The sequence below is a fragment of the Dipodomys spectabilis genome, unplaced genomic scaffold (assembly GCF_019054845.1).
Source record: "Dipodomys spectabilis isolate Male_0828 unplaced genomic scaffold, ASM1905484v1 ptg000262l, whole genome shotgun sequence".
NCBI lineage: Eukaryota > Metazoa > Chordata > Mammalia > Rodentia > Heteromyidae > Dipodomys > Dipodomys spectabilis.
This window is the reverse complement of record NW_024870939.1, coordinates 1,872,618-1,898,156: the sequence shown is the minus strand read 5'-3', so window position 1 is coordinate 1,898,156 and position 25,539 is coordinate 1,872,618. Positions and strand designations below refer to the sequence as shown.

Below are 25,539 nucleotides of genomic sequence, written 5' to 3'. Positions count from 1 at the left end.
ACATATAACGGTGTACACATATATACCATACATGTGATCAGCAGCATGGGGTTATTTAGTAGTGGTTCGACCAGATGAGTGGAAGTTCTTTGTTTCTTAAGTCCTGTTAATTTTAGACAGAATTTTTTTGTTAATATGTAGTTGTACAAAAGAATGGATTTCATTATGACTTTTTCATATGTGCGTATAACGTACTTTGATCATGTTAGCTTTTATAGTTATATTGTATTTTCCCTAATTTTGGGGGAATATTAACTATTGAGTATTTTAAAAAACATATTTATTTTTAATTTTTTTCACATTCTAATTTTTTAAGCCCTAGAAAGCCTTATTTTGCTATTTATGTTTTTTTTAGTTGTTATGTTTTGTGTCCTGGTATGTTTTATTATAATTTTTAATATTTTTGGTAAGTGCCAATGTAAAGAAATGTTAGTTCTGAGATGTATGGGTACATGCCTTCCTTCAGCTAGTTATGTTATCACTGGGATTGGGACCACTGTAAAAATAAATGCTGGGGCTGGGAAGGTGGCTCAGTTGTAGAGCGCTTGCCTTGCATGCATGAGGCCCTGGGTTCGATTCCTTAGCACCACATAAGCAAAAAGAAAAAAAGCTGGAATTGGCACTGTGGCTCAAGTGGTAGAGCGCTAGCCTTGAGCTGAAGAGCTGAGAGACAGCGCCCAGGCCCAGAGTTCAGGCCCCACAACCGGACCCCCTCCCCCCAAAAAATGCTTATTTTGAATTTTTTTCAGACCATATAGATAATATTAGTAGCATGAATACAGGCTAATATTCCTGTGGTTTAAGTAATTGTGAAGGTTTCCATCTTCCCTTAATCAGAATCTATACCAGAAGACGCAGGTTTCTTTGCAGACTTTAAGGGAGCTTTTTTTTTTTTTTTTAAAAAAAACAACTTGATCTTTCATTAAGCCTGTTGTCTCTAGATATTTGGGTTTATTCATGTAGAGGACTCTAATTTCGCTTTGGGCTGTAGTTTGTCTTTCTGTCTCTGTATGACTATAAAATGGAAACAATGATGTTTTAGGTAATTGGCACAATCTCTTTATTCCTGTCTGAAGATTTAAATAATTTTTTTTTCTACTTTACCATGTGCTTAAAGTTCTACAAACTGCTCTTGCATTTTCAGGAATTTGATAGTAGAAATGTTTTCATAGTATCTGGTCATCTGTATTCATGGAACTTTATGCTACTTTGTTCTCTCTCTCTTTTTGCTTGTCCCAGTCCTGGAGCTTGAACTCAGGGCCTGGATACTTTTGACTCTAGATTAGTGCTCTAGCATTTGACCTACAGCTCTGCTTCTGATGTTTTGTTGGTTAAGCCTCATGGACTTTCCTGCCCAAGCTGCCTTTGAACTGCATTCCTTAGATCTCAGCCCTCTTGAGTAGCCAGGATTACAGGCATGAGCCATTGGTGCCTGGCTCCTTCATCACTTTTTAGGGCAGAAATGATCTAGATACATCTCATTTATATTTCAAGGTTTTCTTACAGTCTTACAGAGGTGGTTTTTAAATTTTATTTTATTTTAATTAATTAATTTTTTTGTCATTGGGTTTAAACTCAGGGCCTAAGCTTTGTCCCTGAGCACTTCTTGCTCAAAGCTACTGCTCTATCTCTTGGAACCACAGTACCACTTCTGGTTTTCTGATGGTTAATTGGAGATAAGAGTCTCAAGGACTTTCCTGCCCAGGCTGGCTTCTAACTACAATATTCAACTCAGCTTCCTGAGTAGCTAGGATTACAGCCACCAATGCCCAGCTTTAAAGAATTTTATTGCAGTTTCTTTTAGCTTGGAGATGTCAGTAAACAAATATATAGGGTGAAGTTACTCTTGGTAGGACTGATACTTTTTCAGAAAATTTGAAAACTGTTTGTATGTACATATATATATATATATATATATATACGTGTTATATGTAGTTTATATATTATATAATAAAATAGATACCTCTATGTATGCATATATGTTTACATAAATATAGTATACACAGCATACATATCTTTCACATTTATTAGCATTTTATTTAGTGTTTCTGGGAAACTGGGATGGACTGTTTTGTTGAGTCCACATTAAATCTACATATATAAATAGATCAAGATAATTTGATATTTCGACCATGTCAGTGTTACAGTTGATTTTCTCCATTAATAGCTTTATGATTTCTGTCATTTGAACCATATCAGTAATTTTAAATGTGGAGGTTTTGAAGTGTTTCAGCCATTAATATCCAATCTCTTAATATTCATTTTTTTCAGAGTGATTGCTTAAATTAATGCTTAGTATATTTTCTAAAAAACCTTGAGTAGTTTTGCCAACATACCATAGAATCAAACTCATTATGGTGATGATAGACATTAAGTATTTTCAGTTAGCTCCAATATTGCATGCTTACTCAACTAAACACATTGAATTCTATGCAATGAAGCTATAGTAACTATATAGGTGCATTATAACTCTATCCCAGCTTCATTACTACTTTGCCTTTACCAGTGTGCCAGGTTAAGTTCCCTAGGTATCATTAGCTTGTAGAAGCTCCCTTATTTCTTATAATTGACAGCAACATTCATGATCCAATTTTTAGCTGCCAGATATCACAATAATTCATAAAGGGTGTAATGGAATAAATATTTTTTACTTAATTTGGTAAAAGGACAAACTGAAGCCACTACCCTGTTGTGCCTTTGTATTTTCCCTTATTGATAATGATTAGTTGTTCTTACAGGGTGACATTATCATGGCACAGTATAGCAGTTTGTATATTCTTAATATGAAGTTTCTGTGCTTTCATTAGTCTATTTCTTGTTTTATTTATGTTGTTGATTTGATGTTTTGTGACAAATTCTCCTTCTCTGAAACCTTTCAGTTGCATTTAAACAAAACCAGCTTTTGGTCCTTTGGCTAGGTGCCTGTTGAAGCCTATCCACCTTTAAAAATTAATTTCTTTTCATTGTTTTATTGTTTGAGTCAGGGTCTTGCTGTATAACCCAGGCTAGCCTCACACTCTTTGATCTTTCTGCCTCAACCTCGGAAATGCTGTGGCTTCAACTCAGTTTCTGTCTTTTTGAGAAAGGCCATCCTTGGGTTCTGTTCCTCTGGTTTGGTAAAGATCTCCCTTCATTTGATTGCAAATGTTTTTTCCTTTGTTGGTCATGGGGCTTGAACTCTGGGCCTGGACGTTGTCCCTCTGCTCTTCAGCTCAAGATGAGAGTGCTCTACCACTTGAGGCATATCTCCACTTCCAGTTTTCTAGTGGTTTATTGGAGATAAGAGTCTCACAGACTTTCCTGTCTGGGCTTTGAACCTCGATCCTCAGATCTTAGCCTCTTGAGTAGCTAGGATTACAGGCTTGAGCCACTGGTGCCTGGTTTGCATATACTATTTATTTATTTTTTTCGGTCGGTCGTGGAGCTTGAATTCTGTGCTTGGGTGCTGTCCATGTGCTCTTCGGCTCAATGCAGCGCTCCACCGTTTGAGCCACAGGGCCACTTCCAGTTTTCTAGTGATTAATTGAAGATAAGAGTCTCACGGACTTTTCTGCCTTGGCTAGCTTTGAACTGTGATCCTCAGATCTCAGCCTCCTCAGTAGCAAGGCTTACAGATGTGCGCCACCGGTACCCGGATGCATATACTATCTTAATGAAGCCATTTGGACATGTTGAGATCTGCCTGGGCGCTGTCCCTGAGCTCTTCTTGAGCTCAAGGCTAGCGCTCTACCACTTGAGCCACAGTACCACTTCCAGCTTTTTCTGCTTATGTGGTGCTGAAGAATCGAACCCAGGGCATGCAAGGCAAGCACTCTACCACTGAGCCACCTTCCCAGCCCCTTGCTTAGCTTTTTTATCTTTTACTTTTGTCACGCCTTCCTTCACTCTTTTTTTTTTTTTTTGGGTCCGGTCGTGGGGCCTGAACACTGGGCCTGAGCGTTAGCGCTCTACCACTTGAGCCACAGTGCCACTTCTGGCTTTTTTCTTTTTGCTTATATGGTGCTAAGGAATCGAACCCAGGGCCTCATGCATGCAAGGCAAGCGCTCTACCACTGAGCCACCTTCCCAGCCCCTTCCTTCACTCTTGAACAGTTTTCGCCTCCTGTCCTCACTCACAAGCTTGCTTATTTTTTGCTCAAGTCTATCACTTGATACACACTTTGATTTTCATCATTTTGCTGTTTATTAGAGATAAAACTCTCCAATTTGGTTCTCCCAGTCTGGCTTTGAATTGAGATCCTCAGATAAGAGCCTCTGAACAGATGTAGCTAGTATTACAGATATGGGACACTAGTATCTGGCTTTTTAAGTTACTATTTTTTCTATTTTTTATGCTAGTTTTGGGGCTTGAACTCAGTACTTGGGCATTGTCCCTGAAGCTTCTTTTGCCCAAGGCTACCACTTAAGCCACAGTTCCACTAATGGCTTTTTGCGGGGAGGTTTATTGGAGATAAGAGTGGAGTCTGATAGATGGGGCTGGGAAGGTGGCTCAGTGGTAGAGCGCTTGCCTTGCGTGCCTGAGGCCCTGAGTTTGATTCCTCAGCACCACATAAGCCAAAAGGAAAAAGCTGGAAGTGGCGCTGTGGCTCAAGTGGTAGAGCGCTAGTCTTGAGCTGAAGAGCTGAGGGACAGCGCCCAGGCCCAGAGTTCAGGCCCCACAACCCCCCCCCCCCAAAAAAAAAAAAAAAAAAAAGAGTCTGATAGACTTTTCTGCCCAGGCTGGCTTCAAATCTTGATCCTCAGATCTCAGCTTCATTAGTACCTAGGATTACAGGCATGAGCCACTGGCGTCCAACATCTACTTCATCTTTATGTGTTCTAAGCATCCACATTATAATACTAAGGTCTGAATGAAAATGATAGTCTTACTGAAGTAAACTCTTTTTGACCTCTTGTAGTTTCTCTTTCAACATCATTTGCAAATCTGTTTTTCCACTTTATTTTTAACTTTTGGAAAAACAAATACGAATGATGCTTTTATGAAGCTTAATGAGAAGAAAATGTTTGAGGACTAAAACCATGACAAGTTAATATATATATACATGTAAAAGAAAAGACCAGAATAAACTCTGGACATTTTTTTTCTTAGAATAACCAAAAATCAAAACCAAAATGTTCTTTGTGTCTTGAAGTTCTCCCTGGTTCTAAGAACAAATATGTTTTATATCATGCATTACTCCTTTGAAACATTGGGCAATTCACATCAGTTTGTTACCCTGTTCATGCTCTCTCTTTCTCTTTCTCTCTCTCACTCTTTTTTTTTCTCTCTCTCTCTCCCTCCCCCTCTATGTCTCTATCATATACATGGACTCCTTTACACCGAGGTTCTGTGATAGCTGCTGTAAATTAAATAATCAATGCATAGTATTTGCCCAAAAGAAGATTAATGTTCAACTATAGAGAGATTGACAAATAAATGGGCAACCAGAACATAGCTTACTTCTATGAAGGAGATAATCACAAAGGACGAATATGTACAGCAGTCTTGTGATCACAGAGGGTTCCCAGAAGAAGTAGGCTTAGATTTAAGAGATGAATGGGAGTTATCATTAACTGAGTTAGAAGGAAAAGGGAAAGAACAATCTAGGCCCCAAGGGTCTGGATTCCTTACCAATGTGTTGCATTTAACTTACTGTTTCTTTTTGATTTGCCTGCTACCTCTGAAAGCTGAACAGAGTTCTGTCATGAGAAATATTTACCTTTGTAAATAGCAGACTATTGAAAGAAAGTTGCCTAATCAATAGGAAAATTACTGTTATGTAGTATGTCACCTGGAGATAGGATTGCTCAGGATTGCTTTACCAAGGGGTTCTACATCTTTTATTTTATTTTTGTGGTTTGCAGATTATTGGCAATATCTCCTCTTGTCTGTGGGTGGTTGCTAGGTCCATTCTTTGGCATCATACTTTCATAGAAAAAAATTGGAAAGTGGTCTCCCCAACCCCCCAACATTTTCATTAACATTCACTAACAGTTTTTCCTTTCCAAATCATTTGTGAGAGTTGTGTGATACACTCTTGCATTAATTGGTCACTGATAAGGGAAATGGAATTGCACAATTGGTTTGCACACTGATTAGTGTTAACTTAAGCAATAGTTAGTGCAGAATCAGAGTGAATTTGGTGTCTTCCAATGGGAAGAAGGTATTGGCTGTTGTATAGGCACTAGCTGTTGGTGTCCAATTCATCTTGAAGTACAAGTTTGTGTCTTGCTCTCTTTTAAACTACTTAGTTTTGTGTCTGGCTTCACATTGCATTACCTTTTTCTAATTATGTTTTCTTTGGGAGTGAATCCTAGTTGTATCAGTAACAAGCAATGTAATTTTGATTAAGGCATTTAACTTTTCTTGGCCTCAGTTTACTTGAGTGTACAAAGAGAGCTTTGTATTCCAACTCCAAGACCTCTTTCAACTCTTAACATGTTGGGGGTCTATGTGATTTGCTTCTCCTGCTTTAATAGGAGAAAGATTGATATTCTCTAGAGGATACTTTCTAGCTGTGTGAACTTGGCAAGTTATTTCATCTTCTTGAATTTCAGGTTCCTATTTGTAAAATATGAGTGATATCTAATTTATAAGATGCATACATTTTTAAATGATGTTATATATAACATTATTCTCCCTACATCCCACCCCTGGCTATCTTTTTTTTTTTTTTTTTTTGGTAGTCCAGGCTGGCATGGAACTCTCAGTCCGCCTATTTCAGCCTCCGAGTGCTAGGATTACAGATATATGTCCCTAGGATTGGCTCCTTTCTCTTCTGAGAAGATTTGAGTTGATATAGTTAAATTATATCTATTGAAATGTAAAGGTTCAATATAGAATGGTATTTATTGAATCCATTCCTCAAATGACTTTTTTCTATTTTTGTACATTTACGGGGTTCTTTATCCATATTTGTTCCCCCATTCACTCTTGTTTTTGCCCTGTCAACTTCTGCTTGTCCTTACATCATATGTTTAAATTTCTTCACTCATTTCTAAACACTAGATGTCAAGCACCAGAGAAAGAACAAATGGTATTAGACTTTCTCATTCTGGCTTATTTTTCCTAACTTGATCTCTAGTTCCATTTATTTTCCACAAATGAAATAATTTAATTTCTTTTTTTTTGCAGCTGAATAATTCTCCTCCTGAATAATACGTTTTCCCTCTATTCCCCCCCTCCCAGTTTTGGGGCTTGAACTGAGAGCCAGGGCTCTGCCACTTAGCTTTTTTTTACTCAAGCCTTGTACTCTGCCACTTGAGCCACAGCTCTACTTCTGGCATTTTGGTGGTTAATTGGAGATAAGAGTTTCATAGAGGGGCTGGGAAGGTGGCTCAGTGGTAGAGCACTTGCCTTGCATGCATGAGGCCCTGGGTTCGATTCCCCAGCACCACATAAGCAAAAAGGAAAAAAACTGGAAGTGGTGATGTGGCTCAAGTGGTAGAGCGCTAGCCTTGAGCTGAAGAGCTGAGGGACAGCGCCTAGGCCCAGAGTTCAGGCCCACTACCGGACCCCCCCCCAAAAAAAAAAGAGTTTCATAGACTTTTCTGCCCAGGCTAGCTGCAACCCTGATCCTCAGATCTCAGCTTTCTGAGTAGCTAGGATTACAGGTGTGAGCCACCGGCACCTAGCTACAGTACATTTTCTTTATCCATTCATAAGTTGGTTGGTGCAGAGGTTGATTCTCTGTATTCGCTATTGTGAATACTTCTGCTAGAAACATGAGTGTGTAGTAGGTATTTCTAATGTATGCTGAGTTACTTTCTTTCTGCTATATGCCCAGGAGTGATAGTTCTACTTAAATTTTTTTTTGGGGGGACGGGACGGTCATGGGGCCTGGACTCTGGGCCTGGGCACTGTCCCTCAGCTCTTCAGTTCAAGGCTAGCGCTCTACCACTTGAGCCACAGCGCTACTTCCATCTTTTTTTTTTTTTTTTTCTGCTTATGTGGTGCCGAGGAATCGAACCCAGGGCCTCAAGCATGCAAGGCAAGCAGTCTACCACTGAGCCACCTTCCCAGCCCCTCTACTTAATTTTTAAAGGTACCTATTTACTACTCTTCTAGTTAGGTACTAATTCACCTACATCTTCACCAGAATTTGCTGTTTTCTTGATGTTTGCCCTTCTAACTGGACTAAGATGGAATCTCAGTGGTGGTATTTTTTGGGGGGAAGGTGGGCTAGTCCGGGACTTGAACTCAGAGCCTGGGCAATGTCTCAGCTATTTTACTCAAGGCTAGCACTTTACCACTTGAACTACACCTCCATTTCCAGCTTTTTGATGGTTAATTGGAGATAAGAACCTCATGGACTTTCTTGTCTTGGCTGGCTTTTAATTGCAGTCCTCAGATCTCACTCAGCCTCCTGAGTAGTTCTGATTACAGCTATGAGCCCACCAGTACCCAGCCTTAGTGTGTTTGATTTGCATTTTTTTCATAGCTAAGGATGATGAACATTTCTTCATGAATTTCTTGGCTACTTTTACTTGTTTTGGCAACTGTTCAATTTGCACACTTATTGGATTATTCTTTGAGTGCTTAATTTTTGGGGCACTTTATATACTTTCCTTCTGATATATGCCCAGGAGTGATAGTTCTACTTAATTTTTTTTTTGGGGGGGGCGGTCGTGGGGCCTGGATATTCCTTAGGCAGTGAAGATTTTCTCCCATTGATTCTGGAAATGATTTCCTTTGCTCTGCAGCAGATTTTTAATTTGATGCAGCCTAATTGTGCAATTTTGGTTTCTATTTTCTGAGCAATTGGAGTTCTACTCAGAAAAATGATACCTATGCTTATATCTTCAAGAGTTTTCTGTATGTTTTCTGACAGTGGTTTCAAACTTTTAGCTGTATATTAAGATCTTTGATTCATTTGGAATTGAATTTTGAATTGTATGAGATACAGGGGTTGAGTTTCAGTTTTCTACATGTACATACCCAGTATTTCTAGCACCATTTGATGAAAACACAATTTCTTCCTTCACTGTAGATGTTTTGTGCTCCATTGACATTCTATGTAAATTGAAATCTTCCTCCCCCCTCCCTGTCTTTTGAGACAGGGTCTCACTATAGTTCTGGCTGGCCTTGAACTTGAGATCCTTCTGCTTCAGCGTCCTGAGTGTTGAGATTGTTACAGGTATGAGTCAGTATGCCCACCTAAAATCTCTCTTTGAATACACACATGAAATATAGAAGTGGAAGAGAGATAGAACACCATTATAATGTATTGAAGAATGATCTATGGGCTCTAGGATAAGTATTTTGTTCTTTGAAGAAATCTCTTTGTTTATCTGGGGTATTTTTGGATATAAGACCCCCTATACCAACACCTAATTTTAAGCCAAAGTTTACATATTGAAAATGATTAATTTCCAAGCATTTCTTGTTTGCTTCTTCCTTCTTGTGGTGATCATAAATGCAGTTTGCTCCATAAGTAGTCTTGTTTAGCTGTTATGTATCTGGACGTGCCAGAAGTGCATGAACTTATTTTAAAGATCCTGGCTTTAGAAGGAGTGGAAATTTAAAAATTAGGGTATTTTATGTATCATTTAGTGAATTAGCTATAGGTCCTTGAACCTATAGCGGATATAACATTTTTGGATTTTTTTATGTTTTAATAAGGATTTATTTTAGAGCAACAGGGGTTAAAGTAGAATAGCAAGAGAGAAAAATTTCCTGTTCCCTCATGCAGGAAATGGGAGATAAAAACTTCTAATACTTAGTTTTTTTTCAGCAGTATCTGGCTATATCATGCTAACTTTTTTGCAATGTTAGAAATTGGCCATCAGTAGATGGCAGTCTTTCTCTACTTTAAATCATGTGCTCTAAAAGAAATCCCAGTAAGCTTCTTCACGTAAGTTGACTGCCAGTATTAGGTTAACTTGAGTTAGATTTTTGACTTTCCCAGAGTTTAAGACTTGTTTATTTTCAACTTTTTTTTTTTTTTAAATCTTTTCCTTTTTGGTACTAGGGGATCGAATCCAGGACATTGTACTTGCTGTGCAAGGGCTTTACCACTAAACTATATCCCAGCCCACTTGTTTATTTTTTTAAATCTCTTTTTTTCTTTCTAAAATGGACAGAGCTGTGCTTGAGTTATGTTGAGCTGTGCTTGAAATGCTGATTCAGAGTGAACTATTAGGTAGTGGTCAGTCTACATTTGCCTGTTTCTGTGGTAGGTAATGTGAAATAAATGTTAAAGTAGTGCTTTTTAATGTTTGATAACTCTCTGGACATCATGTGCACTTCTTTATACACAAAATAATTCACAAAATCTAGGAATCATGGATTTCTTGAATCAGACCTACACAAGTCTACTGACTGTGGTCCTTATTTCTTGTTTTAAATGGCTATTTTAGGTCTTATTCCAACTTTTTATTCTTAGAATACTCTCAAGGCCTACTGAAACATTTCATGTTACTGAACATTCTAATTAGAGACAATATTAGATTCATAAGCATTCTAAACAGAAACAGGTGAGGGTACTGTTATGGAGATTAGAATTTCATTAATTTATTTGAACTACCTCCTAGTCATACTGTTCTGAAAAAATGTATGATCTTTACATTATTGACTGAACTTGAAAGTGGAGGTGAATTGTAGGAACTTAAAGCTAAGCTAATACTAAAGAGACTTTGTAATTGATTGCTTCCTATTTTGTAAATGAGAAAGCTCTGAGGGTCAGAAAGATTAACTGAATTGGCCAAAGACTCATAGCTAATTACAGTGCTAAAACCAAGGCCACACAATCAGGCAGCTAAAGTTTATGTTTCCTTTCTTTGATTTTTTGGATTTCTGTTTTGTTTAAAATAGGAAGCTCAGGTTGTTTAGGGAGGCATTATTAAAATAAATTTTGAATTTCTTTGAGAGTTTTTTTCTCTCAACTTGTTATTTGTAATCTTAACATTGGTCTTTGGAGGGAAATAAAATGAAGAAACTGGACTTGTTACTATTCTTAGAAGTATTTCTTTTTCTTTCTTTCTTTTTTTTTTTCTTTGCCAGTCCTGGGGCTTGAACTCAGGGCCTGGGCACTGTCCCTCAGGTTTTGCTCAAAGCTAGCATTCTACCATTTGAGGACAGTGCCACTTCTGGCTTTTTCTGTTTATGTGGTACTGAGGAATTGAACCAGGGCTTCATGCATGCCAGGCAATTACTCTACCACTAAGCCACATTCTCAGCCTTCTTAAAAGTATTTCTGCACCATGTGCTGGTGGCTCACGCCTGTAAACCTATCTGCTCATGAGGCTGAGATCTGAGGATCGCGGTTCAAAGCCAGCCAGGGCAGGAAAGTTCAACAGACTCTTATCTCCAATTAACCACCAGAAAAACCAAAGTGATGCTGTGGTTCAAGTGGCAGAATGTTCACCTTGGGCTGAAGAGCTCAGGGATAGCGCCCAGGCCCAGAGTTCAGGCCCCATGATCGACAGAAAAAAAAGGTATTTCTGAGTACAGCTGGACACAGTGGATATCTGGAGGATAGAGGTTTGAGGCTCGCCCAGGCAAAAAGTTTGAAAGACCTCTTTTTTTTTTTTTTTGGTTGGCCGTGGGGCTTGAACTCTGGGCCTGGGCGCTGTCCCTCAGCTCTTCAGCTCAAGGCGAGCGCTCTACCACTTGAGCTACAGCGCCACTTCCTGAAAGACCTCTTTTCAACCAATAAATTCTCTGTTACTTAGAAGTGTAAAGAGGTATATTGCTGTCCAGGCTTTTCTTGAGCATATATGCAATACCTTGTTAAAAAAAAAATAACAAAGGCTGGGAAGGTGGCTCAGTGGTAGAGTGCTTGCCTTGCATGCATGAGGCCCTGGGTTCGATTCCTCAGCACCACATAAGCAAAAAGAAAAAAGCCGGAAGTGGCGTTGTGGCTCAAGTGGTAGAGCGCTAGCCTTGAGCTGAAGAGCTGAGGGACAGCGCCCAGGCCCAGAGTTCAGACCCCATGACCGGACCCAAAAAATAGCAAAAGAAGAACTGAGGTACGTGACCCAAGTGGTAGAGTGCCTGCCTAGTAAGCACAAGGCCCTGAGTTCAAACCCAGTGGCTCCACCCCGACAAAAAAACAAAACCATTCAACCAAACAAAAAAGTATTGTTGGGTCAGAACATACTGAAATTCATAATAAGAGGTGGTTTAGCATTTCAGAACAGCAATTTCTATTATATTTTTTAGCTTTCCCCTGCTCTTCCAGGGGCAAGGAGTATGAATGGTTTTGCATAGAAAACTTTTGTTTTCCTTTCCATTTAAATGGGGCAAGTTAAGTTTGTTTCAGATTTGTTGAAATGTCAACTGTAGATTCTACTTTGTTATTCCAAATAATTTCTTCAGGCCAGAACAGTCATTTGAGGGACTGTTACTGAGTTTCCAGAAAAAGGGAAACTAATTTAGATTGTCTTTTCTGAAGTAGGCATTTAGAATCCTTACTGGAAGCCAATCTTGTATGTGGTTTGAGTTAAATTTGGGACAGTGACACTAACTTGGTGAAGACAGTATGCTTTCTGATTACGGGATGCAGAGGAATGATTTGTGTAAGGTATATTAAGTAGGTAGGTTTCATTAGGTAGCCCATGAAGAGAACACCATGCTGTATTCAGGCAGGAAAAGTTTATTTACTGAACTGGCCCCCCCCCCCCCCCCCCACTGTGCCTGGTAGAACCAGGTGATCCACCCCTGGGCCAGGACTTATCTAGGCCTGGGACCTGTGTCCTGGTGGGGGAAAGGTGTGACCACACTGGATCTGGATGGGACCTCAGGGCCTGGGACCTTCTTATGGTCTGATGGAAGGCGTGACCTGGGGCCAGGACTTGACCTAGTAGGAAGGGGAGGTGACTGCTTCCAGGTGTGCCAGTTACCTGGGTAACAGATACTGGGCAGAAACTTAGCTAAGAGGTAGGAGGGTGTCTTTACAGGGCTTGCATGGCCTGGGGCAGAGCTTACAATCTGGTACCCATAAATGATGATAGAAATGAAAAACAATGGTAATGGAAATACACACCCACACCCACACCCCCCCCCCCCCCCACACACATATCCATATATATATTTGTTGAATACATAGAGACTGAAGTTGTCTTTTTCTTTGTCAGTCATGGGGGCTGAACTCTGGGCCTGGGCGCTGTCCCTCAGCTCTTCTGCTCAAGACTAGTGCCTGACCTCTTGAGCCACAGGGACACTTCTGGCTAGACTGAAGTTTTCAAGATAATGTGTAGTCCTTAGTTGGTGGATGTTTACTTAACTGCCCACTACCTGACCTGCACTGTTCTAGACATGTATAGTGGTGAGTGGCAGAGTTCTTACTCTTGACCTTATATTCTACTTGGGGTAGGTTATAGGGAGAGATACATAATAAACCATGGAGGGTCATGATAATAGCTGATTCAGAAATATAGGAGATAAATATTACTAGCATAAGAACAGAAAAACAAATCCTTGAGGCAGGAAATGACTTTTAAAAAGCCAGTGGAGTTGTTGCTTAAAGAATGGAGGAGGGGGCTGGAAAGGTGGCTCAGTGCCTTGCATGCCTGAGGCCCTGGGTTCGATTCCTCAGCACCACATAAGCAAAAAGAAAAAAGCCAGAAGTGGAGCTGTGGCTCAGGTGGTAGAGCGCTAGCCTTGAGCTGAAGAGCTGAGGGACAGCGCCCAGGCCCAGAGTTCAGGCCCTACGACCGGACCCAAAAAAAAAAAAAAGAATGGAGGAGGGTTAAAGATAAGAACTGGATAGGAAGACTAGATTATCTAGGTCAATACAAGCTTTGATAAATGTTTAAGATTTTATTTTTATTTTTGCAAAGGGAAGCCATTAAATGGAGGAGAGAGTATGGAAAATGTGCTTTCAAAAGATCAATTAACTGCTGTGCAGATGTCATTTGGGGTAGGGGATGAGAGAAAGGGGGAAGTGCAGAATGGAGGCTAGTAGGAGACCATTGCATTGGTCTTGTGTGGTGATGTTATGGATTTGGATTAGGATTTTAATAGTTATGGTGAGATATTGTCAATTTTAAGGCATGTTTTAGAGGTTAAATGATTGAAACTTATGAGTGGATTAGATAGACATTAGATGATCAGTTACTAAAACTGAGAAGAAAACATTTGAAGACAGGAGAAAGTAAAGTTCTCACACTTACATTTTTTTAAGTTTCAAAATAACATGTTTCCTTTTTTTTGAGTTAAAAATTTTTTATTGTAAAGATGCTGTACAAAGGGGTTACAGTTACATGAATAAGGTAATGAGTACATTTCTTGTTGAGCATTGTTACCCACTTCTTTGTTGTACATTTAGATGTTTTGAAGAATATAAACTAACTTTTTTAAGTTTAAGGGAGGAGAAGAGTTGTACATGTTTGAGTACATTTAATCTGAAAATTTAGAACTTTTGAGTGTTCTTATGGCAGATATCACAGTAGAAAACCTCACATTGAACTTAATGTGATGGGTTGCAGCTAAAACACAAATGCACTGAAAATGTTGTATCAGATTACCATCAGTATGTGTATAAGTTGTATATGAAACATAAATGGATTTTGTGTTTCAATACAAATTTTATCTTCGGTAAAGGTCACTATGTATACCTTTTAAAGTCTGAAAAAAAATTGAATTCAGCAATACTGATAGTCCCAAGTATTTTGGATAAGGAATACTTAAGCTGCAATAGGTTTGTCTAGTGATATTGAATGCCTAATTTTGATTTGTAGCTCTATTGCTATTGTGTATCTAGCCAGCTTGGCTATATAGTTTTCCTTCAACTGTGTTTAACTTCTTGGCTATAGTAATGGAGCGATTAGATAGTTAGGTTTAGCAAAATTGATCAAGAAAGGAACAAGGAAAGTATAAATTTAGGCCTTTAATCTTATGATGAGAATTTTGTAATAAATATTGGCTGTTTTTTTTAAGTGAATGAGAGCAAAAATCTGGATTAAAAAAGTACCCTTTGAGGCTGAGGCTATAGCTCAGTGGTAGAAAACCTGCCTAGGTTCAAGGCCCTAGGTCATTCCACTGACTGCAAGAAAAACAAGTGGAAAACTTCTTCCCTGAAATATTTATTTAGCATTGAGAAAAATGTTAATATTTTGTGGTTCATATCTCATTTCCTTAGAAATTTGCTTCTTGGTTTGTAATTCTCTTTCTTTCTTGAAATACATGTGGTATAATTTATGCCATTTCTTTAAAGGTCTGTCTATGATGGTGAAGAACATGGACGATTCATGGAGAAGCTTGAAACTCGAATACGCAATCATGATCGCGAAATTGAGAAAATGTGCAACTTTCACTACCAGGGCTTTGTGGATTCTATTACTGAGCTGTTGAAAGTGAGAGGAGAGGCTCAGAAACTCAAAGTAAGGAGACTTACCAGCTACTTAATTCTCTTTACTGTTCTGGGGTTCTAAGTAGCATGAAAAAAGTAGGGATGACATTGGTAATAAAGATTTTTTTGTGTAATAGGAAGAATTTATATGGAAACTTAGATTATTGAGATTACAGCATTTAGCTAAAAAGAGTACCCTTTTGCCCCATGCCAGTAGCTCATGCTTGTAATCCTAGGTATTCAAGAAGCTGAGATATGAGGATCACAATTTGAAACCAGTCCAGCTGTGAGTCTCTTCAGTTAAGTATCAAAAAAAGCCCAAAGTAGAGCTGTGGCTTAAGTAGTAGAGCACTAGCCTTGAGCAACTGGGCTCAAGGATAGTATTGGCCCAGGTCCTGAGTTCAAGCCCCAGGACTGGCACACACACAAAGAGAAAAAGAAAAAAGGAAAAAAAGTACCCTTTCAAGTTAGAGTTTTATTGAGATACCTACATATGGATGTGGACAGTGACTTTTCCTGTCATCTGTTAACTTGCTGGGTAAAAGCTGTCTCTATAGGATGACAAAATTTCAGGATATCGCTGTAGACTTATTTATAGCATGTTACCTAGTTTAAGGTAGAAAAAAGGACTCTGGTAGCTGTGGAGTGTCTTCTATTGTGAAGATTCTTTCTTGATGTGACAGATTCTATTTTAGGAAGTGGGCTAGTTACATTGGTCTGGTCCCCTGCTGTAGCAAATATACTTACCTTGGATAACTGACTTTATTTAGTGATCTTAACACTTAGCTCACTAAATTCTTCTGTTGTGAAAAGTAATTTCTTTTTAGATTTTTTTTGAGTTTTCTGTGTAAATAGTTCTCATATGAGTGATCTATCTATACTTTGAGTTTTTTGTGTAAATACTTCTTATATGATCTATAAGTAATAAGAGTTACCATTTTTTCTAGTCCCTATACTTAAATTTTTTGTTGGAATTTGAATTTAAATGCAAAAATTATGATTTGGGGTGTGATTTGAACGTAAATACAGAAATCATCTAAAATAATGCTAAGAAAAAAATAAAAGAAACAATTTTATTTTGGACAAAAATAGGCTGAATTATATTTTAGTGCTCTAAAATTATATTTTAAAATAGTTCAAAATTCATTTGATAGTGAGGCGCTGTTGGCTCATGCCTTTAATCTTAGCTACTTAAGAGACTGAGATCTCAGCATCGTGATTCAAAGCCTGCCCTGGCAGGAAGGTTATGAGACTCTTAGCTTCAATTAAACAACAAAAGGTAGAAATGGAGCTGTGGTTCAAGTGGTAGAGTGCTAGCCTAGAGCAAAAATGGGATAGCATCCAGGCCAGTACCAGCACACAAACATATACACACTTATCTTTGATGTGAATTTTTATATTTTGTCATGGGAATATTAATATGTTTGAGTTCATGATGTTGAGTTCATGTTACTGGGAGATGTAGTGTTAATATACAATATGCTTTTATTATCTTTATAAAGTCTCCAGAATGCTAAAGTATAACCCTAAAACATCTTAGCTATAGACTTTTTCAACAGTTTCCAAACATCTCAAGAATAGAATATTGCCAACATGATTATGTCTGTCTTTTAGATCTCTTAGTTATTACTTCCTCTTCCTAGAGGTAACAAGTCTTTTGAATTTTTGCTTATGTGTTATTTGTCCTCATCTATACATCTCAGCTGCCCTTACCGTGGCTGTCCTTTTTTTTTTTTTTTTTTGGTTGTTGGTTATGGGGCTTGAACTCATGGCCTAGGCTGTCCCTAAGCCTCTTTGTGCTCAAGGCTAGCGCTCTACCACTTGAGCCATAGTGCCACTTCTGATTTTCTGGTGGGTAATTGGAGTTGAGTCTCATGGACTTTCCTACCCAGGCTGTCTTTGAATTGTGATCCTCAGATCTCAGCCTCCTGAGTAGCTAGGATTACAGATGTGAGCCCCCAGAGCCTGGCCGGCTATTCTTTTTGATGTGCCTTGGACACCTTCTCCCACTTCTTTACACTTCTCCCACAGTTCCTGTAGCCCTGGTCCATGATGGGCCTCATGATATTGAGATGTTCCTGCAGAGGAATATTTCCTTAGCCAGGTAATTTTGAAAATTGACTGTAGAAGTTACTGACTGATGGTGTGGCTTGCTGATACCAATAATGCAATTATTGTGTACTTTCTTTTCTTTCTTTTTTTCTCTTCTTCTTTTCTACCTTAAACTTCAGATTGCTCAGGTTGCAAAATATTTCAAATTGGTTAAGATGCCTCTGAAGGAACCCCTGGCCTACCTACTACTATTTTAGGATGTTAGTTTCTTTAAGCACTAGGGGCTTAATGTCTTAAGTGCACACCTCCTAAGGCTGTGCTCTGGGGGAACCCATTTAAAAGAATATATGAAATACATTTTTTGGAATTCTAGAAAAGAGTTTCAAATATGGAAAGGTTAAGTAGTAACCACTTTCAATACTATTTTAACACAATAATGAAAAGAAACTGTGCTAAGTACTAATTATTTCTGTTTATTCACAGCATACATATATGTTTATATATGTGTGTATATGTATGCATATGCATATATACATACTTTTATGCTTTCTAAATCAAAAGAAGTACCTTCTTTGAGGTCGATGTAGTGTAATTTTGATTATAATATGGAGAAATAACTACTGACTAGAATTGAATATTGGTTAGGCTTTGAGGGAATTTTTTTTTTTCCTGGTCCTGGGGCTTGAACTCTGGGCTTGAGAGCTGTCCCTAAGCTTTTGTGCTCATTGCTAGCACTCTACTATGTGAGCCAGAGTTTCACTTGTGAGTTTCTGTGGGTAATTGAAGATAAGAGTTTCATGTCCAACCAGCTTCTAACTGTGATCCACAGATGTTAGCCTTCTGAGTAGCTAGGATTATGGGTGTGAACCACTGGCACCTGGCCAGGGGCATATTTTAGACCATAATTTGCATGCATTTAGTTTAGTGGGATTTGGTATTATTAACCAAAACAGAAATTAAATAGAATAGAAAATAAAAGTGTATCACATATAGTATGGATAAAACAATGTATTAAAAATGTGTGTGTGTGTGTGTGTGTGTGTGTGTGTGTGTGTGTGTGTAAAATCCCTATACTTACATACTGGCTTCCAATGCAAAATGTATTGTATAATGGAATTGAGATAAAAATAGTGAGAAATGATGTATCCATAAGGAAAACAAGGCGACCTTAGTAGAAACAGTGATGCTGAGTTTAGTTTAGTGATGCTGAATTTATGGAGGATTTAATTTTAGATTCTGGTATGAGAGAGAAAAGTCTTACTTTGATATCAAAAAACTATTTTGAGGGAATAGTACTCTGACTCAAAAGTCAACATTTTTTAATTATTATTTTGAGCTGTTTTCTTGTAGTAGCCATTTATTTATTTGAGTATTAAGCTTTGTTTTTAGAGACTCATCTTTCTTCTGCTGGCTCTTCAAGATATTTGAGGGCAGCCATTGTTCAGATAAGTTATTTATAGTGTATAGTGTTATAGACATTGGACAAAAAAATCTTCCTCCCTTTCCTTTTCATATGGTTCACCTTTGGCCTTTTCCTCAAATCTGTTCATATTTACTCATGCTTCAGCTTGTCAATAGCCTTTGTAAAACATGGTGTCTGAATATAATTGTCATAGTTGGGTCTTAAACCCAAACTATGCAGGTCAAATCCATATTGCTTTCTGTTTTTGTAAATAAAGTTTTATTGGAACACAGTTATACCTACTCTTTTACATATTGTTATCGCTATAGTGGCAGTGTTGAGTTACATGAGAGACTGTGTGGCCTGTAAAATCTAAAATGTGTACTATCTAACCTTTTATGGGAACAGATTGCTGACCTCTTTTTAAAAAATGCTTCTATTAATGCCTTAGATCTGCATTTTGGGCAGCTACATCACACTCTTAATTCTATTGAGCCTGCAGTCCAATAAAACAACAAAGTGTTTCACATATGGTGTTATTAAGTAAATAATAAAGAGGTAATATGAGTGTTTCTTGCTTTTCTTTTTGATACTTTATAAAGGCTTTTTGGAGGAGATCAGATTTCATTTTTTCTTTGAAAGTAGTGGTGCTTGTGGTAGTTTTTGAAAATGTAGTCTAGGTAGTTAGAGCAACATTTTAAGAAAGTATGTTTTCTGAAAAACTACTTTCTTGAGATGATTTTGAGTGAAAAGGTGTTAAGTTAAATAACTTTGGAAAAGACCCCATATGATAGCCCTTTCTTTGATATTTATAGTGCATGTTGTACTGTGTGTGAGTGTGTGTGCACACATGTGTTAATAACATCAGTGAAATTTCTTGATACTCTAAAGGACATAATAGGAAATACTGGGCTGAGCTGGGGAATGCAGTAAAAATATAAAGAGTAGCTATTTTCATTAGTTGAAGACTAGACTGTATTACAAAAGTTTGGGAGGTTAATATTGCTTATATTTTGATAGTGTCTCAGATGATGGATGAAGAAACTACTGTTCTATGTACTTTTTTCTATGTATTTTTTTGCATCAGTGGACACATCAAAAATAGATGCTATTAAATTTGCATGCTGTGCCTTCGAATTAGGAACTATAGATCATTTAAAGGCTTATTCATAGATTTTTAACTTTGATGTCAAAATTAATGGAAATATGGACATGTTGGGAGCTGTTAAACATTAATGATCAGCAAGAATTAAGATCAAATGGTTTCTAAAATTAGGGTAATAAGCAAAGAGTGAATACTGGACTTGAATTAAAAAGTTGAATTCCTATCTAGCCATTTCAGGAATACATTGATGAAGTGAGGAAATGTCTGTGACAAAAAGCTCTGTATAGGTTATTTTTTCTATTCTCTCTCTTTCTCTTTCTTTCTCTCTCTCTCCTTCCTTTCACTCTTTCCAAAGTTAAAGTGTGATCCTTAGTCATTTATATCTTAGGTTGAAATGTTCCAAACTAAACATAATGTTTCCATGATTTTTTTCTTCTTAGCACTACTCAGAAGGTCAAATATTCAGTAGAAGGTAGAGTTAACATTCAAGAGAATGCCATAGGACCAATGTGTGGTAGAATCCTGAAAATATCAGCTACCTAACCCCAATCTTTTCACATTGATCCTGATATTTACCCAAATATTCTCTAAATGTTTGTTTTTTATGAGTTTCAATTGTCTTCTCTCCACAGAACCAAGTGACGGATACTAATAGAAAACTACAGCATGAGGGAAAGGAAGTAAGACCAGTTTACCTTTTGAAAAAAAAAAATTTCTGTTTTGTGCCATTCTCTTCTGATGACTGTTCTTCATATAGATGACTGTTCTTCATTCATATGTTGGAAGCAGTAGGATGTTATTGTTGCTTCTTGTAATGTTTATTTGAATTAAATGAACATAGCCACTTCAAAGTGTAAAGAAAGAAGATGTAGCTTGCCTTAGCTGTGTTTTAAAATCATTTGTTATCTAATAGTTATAATATAGACCTTCTCCCTGCATTGAATGCTTGTTTTCCCAAAAGTTAACCTACTTGAAATCTTTCCTCCAATATTACCTTCTTAATCACCTTATTTAAAATGGTAATCTCAACCTCATTTCCTATATTTGTTTTACTTCTTCCCACTGTTTTTCTCCATTGTACCTATCATAGTCTTGAAACATGTTTTACTTACATAGGTTTTTTTTTTCTTCCCTCCTTGTCTGCCTCCTTCCATTACATATTAAGCCCCATAGAGTCAGGAAGTGTCTTTGTTTTTTTCATTTGGGTATCCTTTTTTATCTTCCTGAACAGTGACTGACACATAATGATGCTCAACCAATATTTGTTTGAAGAATGAATCATTGATGTTATGTGGTTTTATGATGTGCTTATTATTTAAACCTTTAGCAGTTTGCAGTGTTGTTTTATATCCATTTGCTTACTTAATCCTTAGGAGTAATTAATGACAAACTGAGGATAAAGTACTATCATTACTTTATTGATAAGGAAACTGGAACAGAGAAGATGTGTTACTAAAGCTAACATAATACTTGACAAAGCTGGGACTAAACTCCAAATTTTCTGGCCGATAGTCTGTTACTTTTTTCTGTATCATACATCTCCATATTCTTTTTTGTATGATATCTAACTAAATAACATTTTTAGATACAGTTTTGAGATAAATGCTGTAAAAGAGGGGCTGGGAAGGTGGCTCAGTGGTAGAGCGCTTGCCTTGCATGGTCAAGGCCCTGGGTTCGATTCCTCAGCACCACCTAAGCAAAAAGAAAAAGCCGGAAGTGGCGCTGTGGCTCAAGTGGTAGAGTGCTAGCCTTGAGCTGAAGAGCTGAGGGACAGCGCCCAGGCCCAGAGTTCAGGCCCCACGACCGGACCCAAAAAAAAAAAAAAAAAAAAATGCTGTAAAAGAATATGTAACTTTTGCTTTTTGGTATCACATATTCTAAATTCAGAGCATATAGAGTGATATGACTTCAGATAGAATTCTTTAAAATTGGAACTATGAGAAGAAAAACGACTTACTCTTCACTACACTGGATCTCTTAGAAAAACTACATTTTCTAGGTGTGTTATTTTTTACAACAGCCTAGTAGAAGATCATTTTCATGTGCTTTTGAAGCTCACTGGTGAAAGAAATATGAGATCTTCACATAAGACTGGGGAAACTATAAATCATAAGGAGTTAGACTAGGATTTGGAGAAAACATGCAAAATGTTTTCTCCTGGATAGCTTCTGTATTTTAGGATATCATTTTACCTTCTTCTTTCTAGCAGAGTCTATATCTTGGGGAGAAGTGGGATACCATGCAGGAATATTTTACTGGTTGGGAAAGGCAGTTCCTTAGTCTACTTGGCAGGTCTTACTATGAAACTGTCTGGGATTTTCTGATGAATTGAATACAATGTGGAAAAATGAGACTGAAAGCTTTTTATTTACAGCTGTTGGCATAATTCAGTTTTTTTCCCTCTTGCCAAGCTGGTAATAGCGATGGAAGAGCTGAAGCAGTGTCGACTACAACAGAGAAATATTTCTGCCACTGTTGATAAATTAATGCTGTGTCTTCCAGGTGAGGAACTGGAAATGGAATAGGGCTCTTGTCACAATACCTTTAGCTTTAATTAGCCTTTCACTTTCTCTAAATAATACCCGTATGTTCTTTTCTTTCAAGTTCTAGAGATGTACAGCAAACTGAGGGAACAGATGAAAATGAAAAGGTAAGTTTTTTTTTTTGTAGTTTTTATTTAAAATTTCTGTTAACTAGAATATTTTTAAGAGTATCTTGTAGTCTATAGTTGTCGAGACTTACTTACATGCATTAGTAGTCTTCTGTTATGTCAATAAAAATAATATTCGTAGTTTGATTTTTAGAAGGCCCAATCTTCTAGGGGAGAAAGCATATCATTCTTAGTGATAATTGATTTGGGAGACACATGTGGTTTAGTATTCTTACAGAAAAAATAATTCTGGCTCTATGCAGGAATGTATTCATCAGGATTCTCTAAAAACCAGTCAGTACTTCATATTACATATATGGGAAGAGAACAATGAAACCTATTGATGTAAGTTTAAGAAGTAGAGGAAGCTGATATTAGCCAAAGAAAAGAAAGAGGTGGGAGAGTAATAGGGTCAGTTGATTAGAGTACATTGTGTGATTGCGTGGAAATACCACAAGGAAGACGACTACCTTGTACAACTAATATCTGCCAATGAAAATGTTTTTATAAAAACCAACCAAGAGGATACTGTATGTATGTGTGAGTATTTATCTGTTTGTCTGTGGAAGAATTTATTTTAAGGAGTCGGTTTGTACAATTAGGGAGGTCCACAAGTCTAAAATCTGCAAGTAGATAGACAAACTAGAGTTAACATCACATGTTCAATCTACAAGCTGTTAATTTCATGGGATAGGAATGAGAATGGGGTTTAAAACTGTCTTCAGGTGTGATTGGTGATAGCCATCTACATTATGTATTAAGCAATCTTTACTTACAGTCCATTGATTTAAGTGTTAATCTTTTTTGTTTTATTCTTCTGCTGGTACTTGGGTTTGAGCTTAGGGCCTCAAGTTCTTGGATGGCTTTTTTTGTTCGAGGCTGGTGCTCTACAACTTAAGCCATACTTCTACTTCCAGCTTTTTGGTGGCTAATTGGAGATAAGAGTTTCACAGAGTTTTCTGCCCAGGTGGCTTTGAATTACAATGCTCAGATCGCAACCTCCTATCAATAGCTAGGATTATAGACATGAGCTACTACCATGCCTCGCTTTTAAGTGTTAATCTTGTCTAAAATATACTTTCACAGAAATATCTAGAAAAATGTTTGACTAAAAGTCTGAGCACTGTAATCCTACCCAAGCTGACAAATAAGATTAACTCTATCACATAGGACAAGGCCAGGGTTCAGTTCTGAAGAGTCTTCTCCTATGTAGTATTTTCTTCCAGATGAATCTCTTGTGTCTTTTTCAGTGTTATTTCAAAAGAGAGTCAATGTTCCCACCTTCTGCTAGGAGCACTGTGCAGCATGAGGTGGTGCTTTATTTTGGTAAATAGTTGTTTGCAGTTCATTTGATAATTTTAGACCCCCTATTTTAAATTCTGCTAAGCCCACCTTCTTTCCAAGGGCAGTACGCTTTACTGAGTAAGACTTAATCCCTCTATAATCTGCTATAAATAACTCAGCAGTTCTCAAAAACTCTTTATTTTGGCTAACAGAGTCCTGGTGTTTCTCTCTGCCTTGTCTGAGCTCCTCTAAGTATTCATCTCATATCTCTCTGTCACTGTTTTCCTTTTCCCTTTCCTTTCTTCCTTTTTGTCTATCCATTAGACAGTTTACTTTCCCTGCAATATAGTTCTCTGCAAAGACTCAAGGAAACTCCTTTGCAGATTTTTGCAGGTTTTCCTCCCATTGTTTCCTTCAAGTTGCCACAACCATCTTCTACTTTCATAGTTATCTATCAGTGAATCTACTTGGTTCTGTTTTAAATTGAGTTTCTGTCTTTGTCTCTCTCTCTGTCTATCCGTCTCTCACACACACATCACTCTTTCACTGTTTTCTGTTTTGTCTGATCAGTGAATGAAAACAATTGTTTTATATAGTTTAGTCAATATTCTACTTGCTTATAAAGTTGTTTTATATATTTTACTCAGTATATTGTTTGGGCATATTGTTTTATAGATTTTAGTCAGTATTCTACTTGTTTATTAAGTAGGAGGTCATGTCTGTCTCTTGTTGTGCCTTCATTGCTGTAAGCCTAGATTTTTTTTTTTGGAGCTGATTGTACTACAGGGTCTTAATAAGGAAAGATATCTGACCATCTTTCTCAAGCACATAGAAGGTCTTAACTATTTGTTTACGATGCTCTCTGATTAGGAAAGCACCTAATACTTTCCTGTGTCAAAGGCCTATATTTCAGAATTTTGTCATATTCTGAATTGAAAAAATATTTATAGGTAGTTGTGATTTGCTTTCAAGGACCTCTTACTAGATTTGAAGAAATCATTATAATGGAATGGGAAGAAAATAACATAATTTTATTTGTCTGGAATCAATATTCTTCTCAAGATAGATTCAACCATATCAAGGTTATTGGAATTTTAGTTATCCAGGTGTAATATTCAGACATTTTTGCCTTCTTTTTGTTTCATGCTTTATATTTCCTTAATTTCTGCTTATATTTTTATTTATTTTTTTAAATTTTTATTTATTTTTTATTGTGAAAATACTGTACAGAGGGGTTACAATTAGATGGGCAAGATAATGAGTACATTTCTTATCAAGCATTGTAGCCTCCTCCTTTGTTTCCCCTTCCCATCCCTTCCCAGCCTCCTCCCTGCTTATATTTTTATTAAGGAGCCTGCTGTCGAAGAGAGGAGAGAGTGAACACACATATACATGAAATTTAGGAATTTGACTTTTGACTCAGTCAGTAATGTTTGGAGTTATCAAACAGTATGTCAAAAATCTGGTTTGGAATTTCCATGGCCACAGGAAATAGAATTTTTTCTTTTAGTACCTGTTATTTAGATATTTAATTGACTGTTATTGTTTATCTGTCAGTGATCATGAAGTCCAGCAAAAATTTGAATAATCTATTTGATGTTGTAATTTGAACATGAGTATGCTAGGGGAGAAGAGATAATGGGAAAATAAGGTGATACTTTTTGTTGCCAGAAATCATTGAGTTTTATACTAATTAGCCTTGAAAAATGTGGATCTTTTTGACAGACCAGATGTTTTCTGCATGAGCCATGTGTTTCATCAGAGCCTGTGCCTG

The 25,539-nt window shown here is 37.4% G+C and overlaps 1 protein-coding gene across 3 annotated transcripts in view; it reads left to right on the top strand.

Annotated features, from left to right (window-relative positions):
* Window positions 1–25,539, top strand: part of Exoc6b (exocyst complex component 6B) — a 564,774-nt gene that overhangs the window by 92,610 nt on the left and 446,625 nt on the right. For all 3 annotated transcript variants that reach the window (XR_006150728.1, XM_042699684.1, XM_042699683.1), the window contains 4 exons: window positions 15,138–15,303; window positions 20,464–20,511; window positions 22,243–22,333; window positions 22,436–22,481. Coding sequence is in view for 2 of the 3 variants with exons in the window: in XM_042699684.1 (XP_042555618.1) it covers window positions 15,138–15,303; window positions 20,464–20,511; window positions 22,243–22,333; window positions 22,436–22,481 (351 nt within the window). In the remaining variant the exon portion in view is untranslated. The remainder of the gene's footprint in view (window positions 1–15,137; window positions 15,304–20,463; window positions 20,512–22,242; window positions 22,334–22,435; window positions 22,482–25,539) is intronic.